General features: G+C 41.8%; 1 protein-coding gene across 1 annotated transcript in view; it reads right to left on the bottom strand.

Moving 5' to 3' along the window:
* Positions 1 to 12,584, bottom strand: part of SETD2 (SET domain containing 2, histone lysine methyltransferase) — a 68,711-nt gene extending 56,127 nt beyond the window's left edge. Inside the window, 3 exon segments of the mRNA XM_042473102.1 lie at positions 6,961 to 7,107; positions 11,947 to 11,971; positions 11,974 to 12,584. Coding sequence (XP_042329036.1) covers positions 6,961 to 7,107; positions 11,947 to 11,971; positions 11,974 to 12,004 — 203 coding nt within the window. The 5' untranslated portion in view covers positions 12,005 to 12,584.
* Between the last annotated feature and the right edge of the window lie 2,906 nt (positions 12,585 to 15,490).

Genomic DNA, 15,490 nt, shown 5'->3' with positions numbered 1-15,490 from the left:
TAAACAAGTGATAGGAAAGATATTAAGGACTATTATTCCTATAACCACTGAGTTATTTAGCATGCTGTCTGGGGCTTATAGACATAGCACTCAAAACATCTGAGGTCCCGTTACCTCTCTCATATCCAGGTGCACTTATATACACCCATCACATATTTGTCACATTCAAACACTTCAAAAGCAGCTAGGTATCTCAGAATAGTCCACTCCTCCTCATACCTTCTGAAGAAGACGTGCACAGTGCCAATCCCAAGACTTCACATCCATGCTCAAAAATCCACTTTCAATCTCTCTCGCTCCCCCAACTTCTCATTCCCTGCCACTCAGCTAATTATTATTCATTTACCCTCTTGCAACTTGATGCTTGGCATGCCAGCAAAGGTTTCCAAAGAAGCCTTCTAAACCTCAAGAAAGCTCAGGAAGCCATTTAGCAGGAGAAACTCAAATTTGGAAAATCAGCAATATACACAGATAGTAAAGAATTACCCATGCACAGGCCACTTTGTATATTACTACAGACAAGCAAGACAACAACCCCTACAACATGTGTACACTTGTTGAATTCTGAGGATGTTGGATGTGTTATCTGCTTATTTTCCATAAGTCTGATAATTTGGCATTCTGTCTTCTGGGCAGGCTATAGAACTGGAGGGAGGCCATCAGACTGGAAATAATGGAACAAAAACAATGGGGAGAGTGGGATGGGTATCTGAAGCCCATTAAAAATACATGGTTTTCATTTCCTTCTTTCAACTGCTCTGTGAACTTCTGCTGAAAGGCAACAGAGGAAAATATTTTTAAAATAAGTGATAATTAATTAAATTAAAGCAAAGGCTACACGGAAGAAGACAGTCTATCCAGAGAACGGCCATTTCACTCTCCGAATGCTAGAGCCTTCTGTTTTCAGAAGGATGTTTCTAGGATGAGGTTTTCAAATGTTTGAAATGCCACAGGGAATAAAATTTGCTGAAGCAAAAAACATATGGGCAGACAAATCTATACAGAACTTTCCATGATTTCAAGATGACTTTTTAAAATTGTATATTATGTAAAGATTTGTTGGAAAGGAGACAAAAAACTAACACAAGTGATGTTTTTGAAACATCAGAATTGTTCAGGCTGTAATTCTAACACCTAAAGCTGGCCATCTGAAATGTGTGCATAGGTCCTGAAGTTGGGATCCTTGTACATAAGCAGTTCACCTGGGCTAAGGCAGTCAGCCAAATCTCATGGAAGATTTCCTAAGCCTAGAAAGGTCAAAGAACCATGTCTCTAGGCAAGCAGAAAATGCAGGATTATTGACTTTTTTACAGTGCTGAGGCGATTGTTATGGATACAACAAACAAAACACTGATGATGATGAAATGGCACCTGGGAACAAAAAACCAGATTGAAAACACACTGATGAGATGGCGTTGTTTGCACACAACTAAGAAGTGTAACAAAAATGGGCAGATGAGCGACAAAAAATTCCACATTAAATATATTTTGCATTAAAAGCCTTATTAAGGGATACTGGGAGAAGCTAGAAAAGGCTTCACTTTTCTAGGTTCACCTTACAGACACATTATAAAGTTTCACTCATTCAGTCATGTAGCTTCCAGTCAAAGTATCAGCACGGGTATTCTTCTATATCTATACAATATCCTAACTGTGGTGAGCAAGAGATGTACACTAATGGGCAAAATTTCGAGTACTGCTTCCCATCTAGAAAGATTTCATGATCTGGGCCTTTCACATCTTAAAACACTGCCCCACAATGATCCACAGGGCTGGACTGGATGGCCCTTGTGGTCTCTTCCAACTCTCTGGTTCTATGGTTCTAAGGCTGGCAGGGAGCATTTTTAGAGCACCTTTTAAGCATATTGGTCATGCAAGGGCTGGGGAACATATGCTCCCCCAGATTCTTTGGCTTACATTTTCAGGGGTCCCAGTCATTGATAAGGGGCATGACCTATAATAAGGGACTATGGAAGCTAATAGTCCAAAAACTTCTAGAAGACCCAAGATTCCCCATCTCTAATTTAGGTACTAACCTTAAAAATGGGCAAGAGGTGATACCTCCTTGCGGGTGGTGTCCTAGCTGCAAATGTCCTCCTTGAGGCTCACTAAAGCCAGAATTCCTTCCAGAAGACATATCACAAGTTTCCTGCTTAGACAAGCATTTAATAGAAATGGATGAGAATTCCTTTCTGCAGTATATTTTAATGACACATTTCAGAAGTGTATTTTGGTAGATAGGTTTTCATGTCTTACTTTAGGGAAATGTTTCAGGATTTAATTTTGTGTGTCACAGAGGTGGCCACCTTTCCCCAGTTCATACTGATAAAAGTATCTGATAAGGGACAACAGGAATTTGAAATAATTTCCAGCCTTGTACAGTATATGCAGATATGCATACACACCAAAACACATGCCTGCATTTCATGTATGAAATCAAGTGTTTAAATTCAAGCTTGTGATGATTATAGATGCCTGTCAAGCTGACTCATCATCATGAGACTACTTATATATTCATATATCCAATTTTATAAGGATACACTGAGAAGCCCCCCTTTAACACTGCAAAGAAAGTATTAAGAGCAGTTTTTTAAAAAAAGAATTACATGCCACAACAGAAGCCAAGCCTCCTTTCCTTCACTTTCATGTCCTCAGAGACTGTCATTAGTCTCTTTAATAAGGAAGTGATCTTGAAGAGGTGCAAGTGGAGAACAAATCTTTTCTTCCAGAGACATTACTGTCTCCCTGATGCATTACAACAGGAGAATAATTGAGCCAAACTATCTTGCTCTGTTTGACTCTATCCACCTAAATGTGTTTTGCATGCAGCAAAACACTCTGCTGAGAGCTAAAATTCCCAATAATAGGCTCCTTTGGGAGGGAATTCTTTATTTTAAAAAAAGGATCCACAGGAGTGTTGGGAAATAGACCCCAAGCAACACAAAACTGTCTGCAAGTCTCACAACAGCTCTTTGAGAGCATTGAAAAGGCAGCAGATGTGGAATCTGCATTTAGGAGGGTCTTGTTTTTTTACAAAATATTTAAATAATGAAGCCTCACCTAGACAAACTCATTGCCTTCTGTATCACCTTTGCTTTTAGACCACCCAGTTTTTATTTCACCTCCCCCATGTTCACTCGCAGACTCTCATCTGTCCCTGACAGCCCATGGGATGGCTTTGTCCAAGAACAGTGTTGTTATCCTTGCAAGCCACAACTTTGCAGGGTACTGCCCAGCTCCAGCAATCCCAGTCTCTTCCAGCAGGCTTATCCAGATGATTTTTACATTGTGCATTTGGCAAGAGGAATTTTAGATGAGGGTTGTTTTAATATGTGTACATCTTATTTGTCCTTTTAAATTGATGTGTGTTTTAACCAGGGTTGTTTATCTATTAAATGTTGTGGTCCCCAGTCTTGATCCATGGGGAGGGGCAGGAAAGAAGAAATGATAATAATAAATAACAACCACCACCACCACCAGAAGGCTCAGCTTTTATGGGAACTACATGAATTTTATAGGGTTTCCTTAGGAAGGTGTACTCAGAGATGCTCTGCCAGTCCCTTCCTCTGAAATTTAGTCTACAGCACCTGATATTCGTTGGTGGTCTCCCATCCAAGTACTAACCGGGGATGACTCTGCTTGGTTTCCAAGATCAGATGGGATCTGTTGTCCTTAGGATATTTAAACCTTGCTTTCTAGCTTATCACATTATATTTTATTCCACCATTTTTTTAAACTGAAAAGCCTCTTTGAATGCTAAATCGCAGAAAAGGAGACAAGTTAATTTTTCTCAATAAAGTGAGCACCCTGGAATTATCCTCACTAAACTCACAGCCAGCTAAACAAAGCAGGAACAGTATGGTTACATGCCAGGATCCTAAACGAACACTATTTTTGGTTTATGAATCCTAACTTGTTTTGGAGCAACTCGCCAGGATTCCCGTTTTATGGGGGGGGTAGAGATGGTGAACACCTTGTTGCTGAACATAGAGAAAACAAAAATAATGACCACAGAGGACCTACAGAAATTCAACCTATACAACAAGGAAATCAAAATAGTTACAAGATTTCTTGTGGCTTGGATCAAACACTGGTCAGAACGGAAACAACAGGTATGAAGACTAGGAATGGGAAGGACACAAAAGAGCTAGCAAAGATATCAAAGATACACAACTGAGCACCAAAGTTAGAATCGCCCAGACCATGCTACTCCCGATTGCTGTGTATGGAAGTGAGAGCTGGGCAGTGAAAAAAGCAGAAAAAAGGAAGATCAACTCATTTGAGATGTGATGCTGGTGAAGAATGCTGAGGATCCCATGGACAGTCTAAAGGATAAACAAATGGGTCCTTGAACAGATCAAGCCTGAAATACCCCTGGAAGCCAAGAAGGTCAAATTGAGGCTATCATACTTTGGACACATCATGAGAAGGCATGCCACACGACTCATTCGAAAAGACAATGATGCTGGGAAAGGTTGACAGTAGTAAAAAGAGAGGAAGACCGCAGGCTAGATGGACAGACTCAATTAGGGAGGTCATGGGCAAGAATCTACAAGACCTAAGCAAAGTATTACAGGGCAAGGGATGTTGCAGATGTCTCATCCACAGGGTTGCCATGAATCAAGATCAACTTGAGGGCAGTTAGCAACAACAACAGAGGTGAGAACCCATTTTGAGAAGGAGCAGTTGATGTGTGTTCTGGAAAAACGAACCTAATGAAAGTTGGAGGGGGGAGGTGTCATTTGGAAGTATGGCAAGAGATTTAAGGCAAACGCTTATATAAATAAATGATATCTGGAGATTTTATATCTGTTTTATTTGTTTTTAACTATTGCATAGCTTTTAAATCATTTTATAGTGTTTAATGTGAGGATTTTTAATTGTTTTTAAATTTTGATTGTAAATGATTGTGAATTTGCTATTTCTGGAAGGTGCCCTGGGTCCCACTTTGGGAGAAAGGCAACATATAAAGTAAATAAATAAAATCAACAAATTTATATAAATACATACAATAGAGAAAATCCTTCATCTGTTTCCATTCATTATCAGCATGAGATTTATTGCCTTTTTTTATACATGTTTAGGAACCAAACAGAAGGGGGGGGATACAGATCTTGGTTTGCCGTGGAGCCCATCTTTTGTGTTTAGGAGTCTCAGCTTTAACAGAGTAACTGAACTGTTTCTTCCACTCCCATAAGCACACAGAAATGAATACTGCCAAGACAGCTGAACAACTCAATTTATAAAATAAAGCATGCAATCTATGAGCTACCTACTATCTCATCAATCTAATTTAAGCCTTAGCTGCTCTGCAGTAATCACATTAAGGAAAAAGAACTGAAGAAGAAAAGGAACCATGATCTGCCAGCTTCCAGTTAAGAGACTGCGCCAACTAGGCATTTCTGTCGTTTTTCAAAGGACTGCTTTACATAGAATCATAGAATCGTAGAGTTGGAAGAGACCACTAAGGCCATCCAGTCCAACCCCATTCTGCCATGCAGGAAATCCAAATCAAAGCATCCCTGACAGATGGCCATCCAGCCTCTGCTTAAAGACCTCTAAGGAAGGAGAATCCACCACACTCCGAGGGAGTGTATTCCACTGTCGAACAGCCCTCACTGTCAGGAAGTTCCTCCTAATGTTCAGGTGGAATCTCTTTTCCTGCAGCTTGCATCCATTGTTCCGGGTCCTGTTCCCTGGAGCAGCAGAAAACAAGCTTGCTCCCTCTTCAATATGACATCCTTTCAAATATTTAAACAGGGCTATCATATCACCTCTTAACCTTCTTTTCTCCAGGCTAAACATCCCCAGCTCCCTAAGTCGTTCCTCATAGGACATGGTTTCCAGACCCTTCACCATTTTTGTCGCCCTCCCACAGTACTTCCAAGCGGCTGCACTTCTAGTATTCTACCTGCCTGTATTAAAGAGGGGAAATGAACAAGTATCACACCTCCTTTCCCATTCTAACAAAAATTCAAGAAAGTTGCCTTAAACTTTAGTACAGGTAAGCTGTCAATGTTTGCCCTTGTCCTGTTTAAGGCACCATACCTGGAGGAAGCCATCTTCTCCAGTCAGAACAAAGCATCCTGCAGCCATGATTTTCAAACCACTCTGCGCTCCCTTCCCTCCACTCTGACAGGCAGCTATCCTTTCGTCGGTCCCAAAAATGCCTCTGTGGCATATTATAAACACTTTGTGGCACTCTGAGATAATGGAAGGAAAGTATTCATCAAGATAAAGTGGAGGCAGTTACTTAAAACTCAGGCACACCCGACAGAGAAAGCTGCTGCAAATCCTACTCTCTTATACTCGCATTCCCCCTTTGCTTAGAGAAAAAGAGCCAATATTGTGTTTCACAAAAGAGGTGGACACTGCTCTATAAGAAATGATATGCACATAGAAAAAACATGCAAGAGGCCACCCAGACTGTGAAACGTATTAGACTATGTCTCTCTGAAAGACACCACTCATAGATATAGTCACAATGTAGCCGTTAAAAGGAAGCTGAAAAGTATTACTTAAAAAAATTAATCTCTGGACAAAACGCTCACTGAATTCAGCAGTGTACTTCTTAAAAGGTTGGGATCCTTTTCAAGGCCAACATCACAAGCCAATCTGAACAAATAGGAGCCGGTGCGACTGGTGGCTTTAGGAAGTTAAATAAAAAATAAAAATATAACAAAACTGAAGAGTCTTGAACGCTACTTACTTTTCCAACAATTAAGATCCCCTCTCAAGAAATGCATTTATAAAAGGTATTTTTTTCATAAATAGAGTAACAAAAGTTTCTGAGCTTTGAGTTAGTAAAATAGAAGCTGAATTCAGATTTTAAACCCTGAGAGGTTATGTGCCACTGTTTGAGAAGCAGCAGAAGACATAATGCTCCATCATACGATGAAGATACTTCGTTATTTTGCAAAAACAAAGGTTTACCCTATTTGCCCTCGTCCAAACTTTTACCTTTCTACCTCTTCAGACCCATCCATATTCTGGGGAAAGATACACCAGTTGTCTGCCCCTTTCCACCTCAGAGGTGACTGCATTTCAGGGATGCTGGAGGTATTAGGTTTATGATGTCCACTGTCATCCTTCGACAAGAAAGTTGTGCTATAAAAATAAAATAGTATTCAAGACAAACGGTTGCGGGTTAGATGTACAGCTGAGCGAATGGAGGCAAGGAGGGTGTGAGTTACTCAACCACCTTCTCTGAAAAGAAACAAAAATAGCAGTCTGATCCTGTTGATGGTGACACAACATGCATTTAGTAAAAATCACTGACAAAAAAAGAAAAACATACTGGATAACAATACTGTTCAATTTACATTGACAACTTTTCCTTCCATTTTTGAATTATGGTCATGGCTGTCACAGGATCAGATCCCTTTCGACTCTCTCTCTCTCTAACTGCTAAGATGTATTTTCAATTAAGACAATTAAAGCATGGTTTAAAAGTGATTTTCCCTATTTGGGCTAATAAAAAAGAAAAAGAATGGCAATTCTATGTGTTATGAAAATGGACAAACATTTTTCCTCTTTAAACTCGCTGCCATTGTTCTACCCACCATTTTGTCCCTTCTCTGTGTCAACTTTTATACTGGAAGACCTCAGGACTTATTCTGTAAGGTGCCAGGCACAATGGTGCTTAATGCAGTTCTGAAGGTGGCTAAAGACTGCAGAGCCTTCTAGGTGGTGGCATGGAGATTTTGAATCCCCCCCCCCACTGTATCGCTGCTGCAAATTTTTAGGCTGCAGACCAAAATACTTTTATTCAGATTTTTTAATGCCTCAACCACAGTTTAGTTGCTGGTACGTATTCCATTTTGCCATTTGGCCTTTCCGTTTTATGAACAATATGGTTTGTTCATTAGACTTTGTTTTTAATTTTGCACACTACTCTACAGATATATTTTAGGATAGAATATGCTACAAAGCAAACACATATTTGAGACTGAGATTAGCACAGAATATAAAGGTGGAAACTTGCCTTCGTAACATATAGTTCAACTGTAGGCGTAATATCTGAGATATCTGTCCTATTTTCAGTGTGATTTATTCCTTAGAAAGTGAGTTTAGGACTGCATACTCTAGCATAGTTAACTGCTCTCTTCTGCAATAGCTGTCACTGAAAAGAAGATTTAACCAGGTCTCACAGCCTTTAAAATAGCATTCTGAAAGTTACTGGCCCACAAACTTACTAGCCTGCCTCTCCTAATATATTTAGTTCCGTTATTAAAATAAGCAACCTGTGGAACATGTTCCTTGCCTAGTCACCTAAAGGCGATTTTTTTACCCATCACAAGCGACCAGCTGTATACCTAGTTACAAGTGTGTTTTATCTGCAGTATTTGTAACCTGCCCAATTTTATATTGAAAGGAGAAATTCAACATAAAATTTGCCTTTATCTTCTTACACCGTGGCAGGCAAATGAACTGCCAAATATATAAAGTAATGCAAAATAAAACAGGTGAACCAAAGTTGAGTCTTAAAGTGCATCTACACCCAGTAATGGAGAACCTTTTACAGACTGAGTGCCTAAACTGCAACCCGAACCCCACTTATTTATTGCAAAGTGCCATGTCCCGCTGGCTTTCTAGTAAGAAACTCTGGCAAACTCTGTGCTAGGGCAATAGCATGTGTGCCCACAGAGAGGGCTCTGAGTGCCACCTCTGGCACGCGTGCCATAGGTTCACCATCACTGATCTACACTGTAGAAATACAGTCACTCCTCCGTTTTCATGGGGGATCCATTCTGGATCCCCCATGCAAAAACAAGAATCTGCCAATATTCAAGCCCTATTGGCTTGAATAGCGGCACATCTCACAAACATGACACCACTTTAAACGCAATGGCTCCATTCCACAGAATCCTGGGATGTGTAGATTTAAGAATGTAGTGGCTTGAGCGGTAGACTGTGACTCTATAGATCAGGGTTCGAATCCCCGTTCACCCACAGAAACCCACTGGGTGATCTTGGGCAAGTCACACACTCTCAGGCCCAGAAAGCCCCATAATAGGGTCACCATAAGTCAGAAATGACTTGAAGGCACATAACAATAAGATGCATCCTGAGTGTAGAAAAACTGGGTGGCCTTTAAAAAAAAAAAGAATAATGTTAAACTGTGCATAATGTTAAACCCTAACCCTCACAATCTTTTTAAAAAGCAAACTACTACTCCTGGAAGCTTCCAATACAGGCAATTAACTCTTTTCATTGAAATTTATAATTGGTAGGCCGCTCTGAGAGCCTTTGTGACTGAAGAGAGAGTATAAATACTCCAAATGAATAATTAAATATAATGTTAATTAAAGGGAGTGGTGAAGGACCCTCCAAAACAGTCTTGAGGGGGATATATATATATATATATGACCAGGACACTATTCTATCCATATATGAATAATGAAAACAAGGGGATCTTTTTAGAGCTATGCTACCCTGACCCTAATCCTGCAAAATTATCCTGCTGGAAGACAGCAGTCTGCCCTAAAAATTATCCTGCTAGAATCCCATCATGGAGAAAGGCGGGATATAAATCCTGGAAATCAAAATAAAATGGTTTCTAGGGCAATGACATTTTAGGAGGCCCATTGACCCACTCTTGTGAAGGGTTTGGGGCTACTTGTATCCTACAAGGTTCCCACACTCAATAAGAAAATGAAGGGTGACATCTGCACTGCAGAAACAATGCAGTCTGATCCCACTTTTAAGCGCTGCAGCTCCATCCTATGGAATCCTGGGATTTGCAGCTTCACAAGGTCTTTTGCCTCCTCTGCCAAAGAAAGCTGGTACCTCCCCAAACTACAAACCCTAGGATTGCGTAGGTTGGAGCCATGGCAGTTAAATAACTGCATTATTTCTACAGTGTGATTGCACCCCATGACAGCAAGCCAATCTTGGGGCTTGTTGTTTCATGTGGTACTATAACTCCCTAACTGAGTGTGCATCTACACCATAGAAATAATGCAGTTTGACACTGGGGCTGCATCCACACTAGAGAAATAACCCGGTTTGGCACCGCTTTAACTCTTTCTGGCTCAAGACTATGGAATTTTGGGAGTTGGACTTTGCTGTGGGGCCCAGAGCAAAGCTCTGCTCTGCTCTGGGCCCCAAAACAAACTCCAGCTCCCAGAATTCCATAGCCTTGAGCGAAGGCAGTTAAAGCGGTACCAAACCAGGTAATTTCTCCAGTGTGGATGCAGCCCACATTACGTGTTGTCACCCCATCCTCTGGGATCTGCAGTTTTACAAGGCCCTTATCCTTCTCTTGCCCAGGACTATACAGAATGGAGCCACTGCATTTAAAGTGCATTATTTCTATAATGTAGATGCACCCTAAAAGAGAGGCAGTGTTTCATCTCCCCCTAATTTAATGTTTGGATCCCCTCCCCAAAGACTGCTGTCTTTTTCATGCAAGTGATGAAAAAATGAGACACCAAAAATAAATCCCCTCCTTTCCTCTCTCTCTCTCTTAATAAAAGAGGCTCAAACGCCTTGAGAAATGGCTGACAGGATAAACGACAGCCCGCCATGACTCTGAATTGAGAGGAAAGACAGCCCTGGAAAGCTTTGGGGGTCCGCCTAGGAAGAAGCCTCCAGTTCCCCCTTCCATTTTAATGCAAGAAGCGGCCTCCTTCCTCTTCCAGGCCGCCCCGCTCTCTTTCCCGCCCACTCCTTTTTCTCTCACTCCCCCGGCCTCTGGTCCCCTGAGCCGGGCAAGGCTCTCACGAGAGGCCGGGGATGTGCGGCCTAGCGCTGCTTCTTCCAACTCCAGTCAGGCCCGAAAAAAACAGCCATAGAGGGCCTGTATTCTCTCCCAGATCTTCCAAATGGAAAAAAGAGATGGCCTGGCATTATTATTATTATTATCATCATCATCATCATCCTGGCACTCAAAGCTGGGAGGCCTATGCCCCAAAAGGAGGCCTGGGTGGGGCAGCCCCATTGCCCACTCCTCCCCACATGGAGGAAAGGCATGGCTGCCCCCTTTGCCTGGCAATTCCCTTTGGAAAGAGAAAGAAATGGCAACCTATTTATCCCCTCCTCCACCCCAAGAAATGGGGGATGAGTCTCCCCTTGCAATGGAGGGCTCCCCACACCAGGGCCATTTCCTTTGGCCACCATGAAGGGCCATTCTCTCTTCCAAGAGACACCTAATGAGTAATTTATTTTATGTATACACACCATCCCCAAGGATAAAACTTGATTTTTTTTTTGGGGAGGGGACACCAAGTTCACCCCCCAAAAATCACCATTTCTTGGGGGGAAGGTCCTTAGGAAGACCCCTTTCCCCTCCCATTAAACATCCTATTATTTATCCTTTTCTATTTAACTGCAATTTTTAAAAAAAACATTTATTTTACTGAAGTGTGAATGCTTTTAACACGCACCTGAGTCCCATTTATATATATAATATTATAGGAGAGAGAGAGGGAGAGAGTATTTCTACCCTGTTTTTCAGCCACAAAAGGCTCTCAAGAGTGGTTTGCCGCTAAAAATTAATCTGCAAAGCTAGAAATGGTGCAAAAGCAGTGTTCCTATAACAATATTATTTAATTTGAGTATCTATAAGCCACTCTTCAGCTACAGAAAGCTCCAAGAGTAGCTTACAGACTGTTAATTTGACAGTTGCCTCTAAAATTAGTCTGGTGCAACTAGAATGGTGCAAAGCAACAGGTCCCTATTCTTTTCAAATCACCCACCCTATAAATAGAGGGAGGGGGTCAATTCCTTCTGCGAACCAAAGATATATTGGCAGGAGGGGCACATACACAACCTAGTTTTGAGTCACAGTTTTTTTCACCCTTGAACACACACGAGAAAGACACACACATGTGTGCCAGGGTTGTGTGTCCATCTTTGCAAGGCAGGGATGCCCCAGTGCTTGGAGGGGGATGATGCCCCCAAAAGCAGCCTTGATGGAGTCGGTTCCCTTTGCAAATACTTTACTCAAGGGTGGGATGTTCTGGGTCGAGAAATCCCCCATTTTGGGTTTCTTCTTCTTCATCAGAAGCAGGCTCAGCAAGGATCAGTCCAGCTTCCTCCCCCACATAGAGAACAAGAATCTGGCTGTTGTGTTGTTACTGTTTCAAATCCTTACTGTTGTTGTTTGAAATCCTTGATGTTGCTGTTTGAAACCCTTTGCTGCTGCAGCTGCTGTTGCTCTTAAAGGGAATTATTCCAAAAGAGAAACAATCCAAGAAACAAGGTGGAGGAAAAGACAACAAACATCCACCAGAAATCTCAAACAACAGTAATCTCCTTTCCCCCTAGATTTTGAATGGTTCACATTCTTCCAAGCAAGCAAAAAAAAAAAACCTTAGATCCAAACTGTGGTTGATGCTGGGAAAAGGGAAAAATAATAACAATAACAACAATAATAATCTGATTCACTCTTTTTCAGGAAAATAAAAAGGCTTCCAACGATGTAGGGAAGATCAGGCCATGCTGCTTCCTTCCCAAGGCAGATGGGCTCCAATTTTCTAAAAAGAAAAATAAACCATCCAAATCTTCTCTTTTTGGGCAGCTTTTCCAATCTTCTTTCCTGGGGTGCAAATTAAAGACAGAACCCCCCTTAAATTTAAAATAAAAATACAACCAAACAGGATTTAAAAAAAAAAAAGGAACAGGGGGGGGACCAAGCTTGCAGATTCTTCTTCTTCTTAGTAATAATCCAAGCAGCAAATAAAAAGGCAGGAGAATATCACCTCCCTTCCAAAAAAAGGGAAAAATGAATCAAATGATATAACATCTCCTAGGAAGAAGGAAAAAATGATAAATCCTCAAGTTAGAGGAGAGGAAGGAAGGTTGCCTCCCTTTTTCAAATCCTTTCCCCCCTGTTTTTGAAAATGTTTACCTCCTTGCTTTCTTTTTTGCAAAACTGGAGAGGAGGGGGAGATCTTCTCTCTTCTTTCTTGAAATAATCCTATTTTGTTTGTATTTCTGGCAAATATAGGGCCTCGTTGCTTGCAAAGCAAAAGGGGTGTTTTGCTTTTTTGAGATTCTCTCACCCTGTCCCTCTTTCTTTTCCTTTAGGTTGCAATGGGTTTATATTTGCTGTTCCTTTCGTCCTTAGGCACAGCAAGCCCCCGAGGACAACCTTCCGCTTCTGCTTCTGCTTCCTCCTCCTGATGATGATGATGTCCTGAACGTAAAACGGAAACGGTAATTCGTCGACTTCCTACCAGCCCCAGAAAGGAGGGGAAGGAAAGGCACATCGCAGAGAGAGAGACACACACACAGCCCTGGTTGCGTGCCTTGCGCTGGCTTTTTGCAACTGCCACCAAGCAACTCCCTTTGCACTGAGTGAGAAAAAAGGTAAGCCAGGCTGCTTCTTTCCCACCTCCCTCCTTCTGAAATGCACCCACATAGATAGCGGCCTCGACACTGCAGGTTTTTTCGTGCACTTTACACTTTTTTTAAAACTGCCCTGCTCCATGTTAACAGATCTAGGGATCTGTAATTTTGCTCCCTCTGACACACAGGGCTTATATCCCACAAAACTACAAGCCCCAAGTTGCAACGCCTCCCTCCCTGCAAAAGGAGAAACTACTAAAAAAGGTTAAGCCAGGCTGCTTTCCCCCACCCCCCCTCTCCTTCTGAAATGCACAACACTGCAGGATTGCATGCAATTTGACACCTTTTTAAACTGCCTTGGCTCCAGGTTAAGGGATCTTGGGATCTGTAGTTTGCTCCTCTGACACAGAGGTACATATCCACAAACTACAAGTCCCAGTTGCTTTCATTTGTTCTATCATTGCCACCAAGCCTCCCTTTCGCACTGGAAAAAGGTAAGCCAAACTGCTTTCTGCCTCTTCTCCTTCTTAGCTGCATCTACACTACAGGATTAATGGAGTCTGACCACACTTTAACTGCCATGGATCCATATTAAGGGATCCTGGGGTCTGTAGTTTCTTCCTTCTGACACAGGAGGCTATATATCCTGCAAAACACAATCCCAAGACTTCCACAGCCCTGAGCCATGGCAGTTAAAGCAGTGTCAAACTGGATAGCTGCCTCTACACTGCAGGATTTTAATGCAGTTTGATACCTTTTTTAACTGCCCGGGCTCCATGTTAAGGTATCCTGGGATCTAGTTTGCTCCCTGACACAGAAGGCAGTATATCCCACAAAACTACAAGTCCCAGGTTGCTTTGATTTGTTCTGCAACTGCCACCATCCCCCCTTGCAAAAGGAGAACAGTGAAGAAGTAAGCCAGGCTGGTTTCACTTCTTTTCCTCTTAGCTGCATCTATACTGCAGGATTAATGCAGTTTGACAGCATTTTAACTGCCTGGCTCCATGATTGGGATCCTGGGATCTGTAGTTTGCTCCCTGTGACCACAAGGCTATATATCCCACAAAACTACAATCCCTAGACTTCCACAGCCCTGAGCCATGCAGTTAAAGTACTGTAGTCTTAACGGATAGCTGCTTCTAACACTGCAGGACTTTAATGCAGTTTGACACCTTTTTAAACTGCCCTGGCTCCATGTTAACGGTCCTGGGATCTGTAATTTGTTCCCTGGACATAGAAGGCATATATCCCACAAAATGACAACTCCTAGGCTTTCACAGCCCTGCCATGGCAATAAGCAGTATCTCACAAAACTACACACCAGGATTTCATAGCAGGGAGCCTGACAGTTAAAGAAGCGTCAAACTGCATTATTTTCTGCAGTGCAGATGCAGCCTGTGTGTATGGAATGAGGTGAGTCACACATCAGCAGGCCCAGAAAACTCCCATTAAGGTTCGCTTTAGAGTCAAAAACAACTTAAAGGCACACAACAACAGAGTGTATAACAGTGTAAAAACAAAATTAGTAGTGCCTAGCACCCTTTCCCTCCTTAAAATGGTACTTTTCCCACTTTCTGGACTATTTGAACTTTGTGAACATTTAACTTTCTTCTTAATGTTTATGCTTATACTTGTGGTGTGTGTGTGTACTTACATATCCTCATTGCCTACAGACTATTTCCCCTTTATTGTAGTTTTACTTTTCTCACTTTCTGAACTTTTTAAGTGTTTGAAATCAAAGCTGCCCATATGGATCCATAAGGAGATAGCAAACAAATTGGACCTGGATCCTGGGAGACCAATCCTTGCCTAGGAGAGGCCTTTTTTTTACAACAGGAGTACAGTATAAACCCCTGGATTGACCTTGGTAAGTCCACTCCTCACCGCAGAGGAAGGCAATGGCAACCTCTGAATAATCTGCCAACAAACAAAAAACAACCACCACCATAGGACAGGGTTACCATAAAAAGAATCAGTTGAAGGTACACAACAACAACCAAGCCCATGTTGTTCATCTTTTGAAATTTTTTACACATTTCTTTAGAAGTAGTGAAAATAGGATCGATAAACTTGTTTAAGAAGCTAGAAATCCCCTTGCATTGTTCTGCAATGGCCAAGAGAGGCCAGGTGAAGAGCTTCCTGGAAGGCAGAAAAAGAGCCATTGTCATTTCTCTGAAGGTCTCTGACAGTCCTGTTG

Source organism: Sceloporus undulatus, chromosome 6 (genome assembly GCF_019175285.1).
Source record: "Sceloporus undulatus isolate JIND9_A2432 ecotype Alabama chromosome 6, SceUnd_v1.1, whole genome shotgun sequence".
Taxonomy (NCBI): domain Eukaryota; kingdom Metazoa; phylum Chordata; class Lepidosauria; order Squamata; family Phrynosomatidae; genus Sceloporus; species Sceloporus undulatus.
This window is presented reverse-complemented; position numbering and strand designations above follow the sequence as displayed.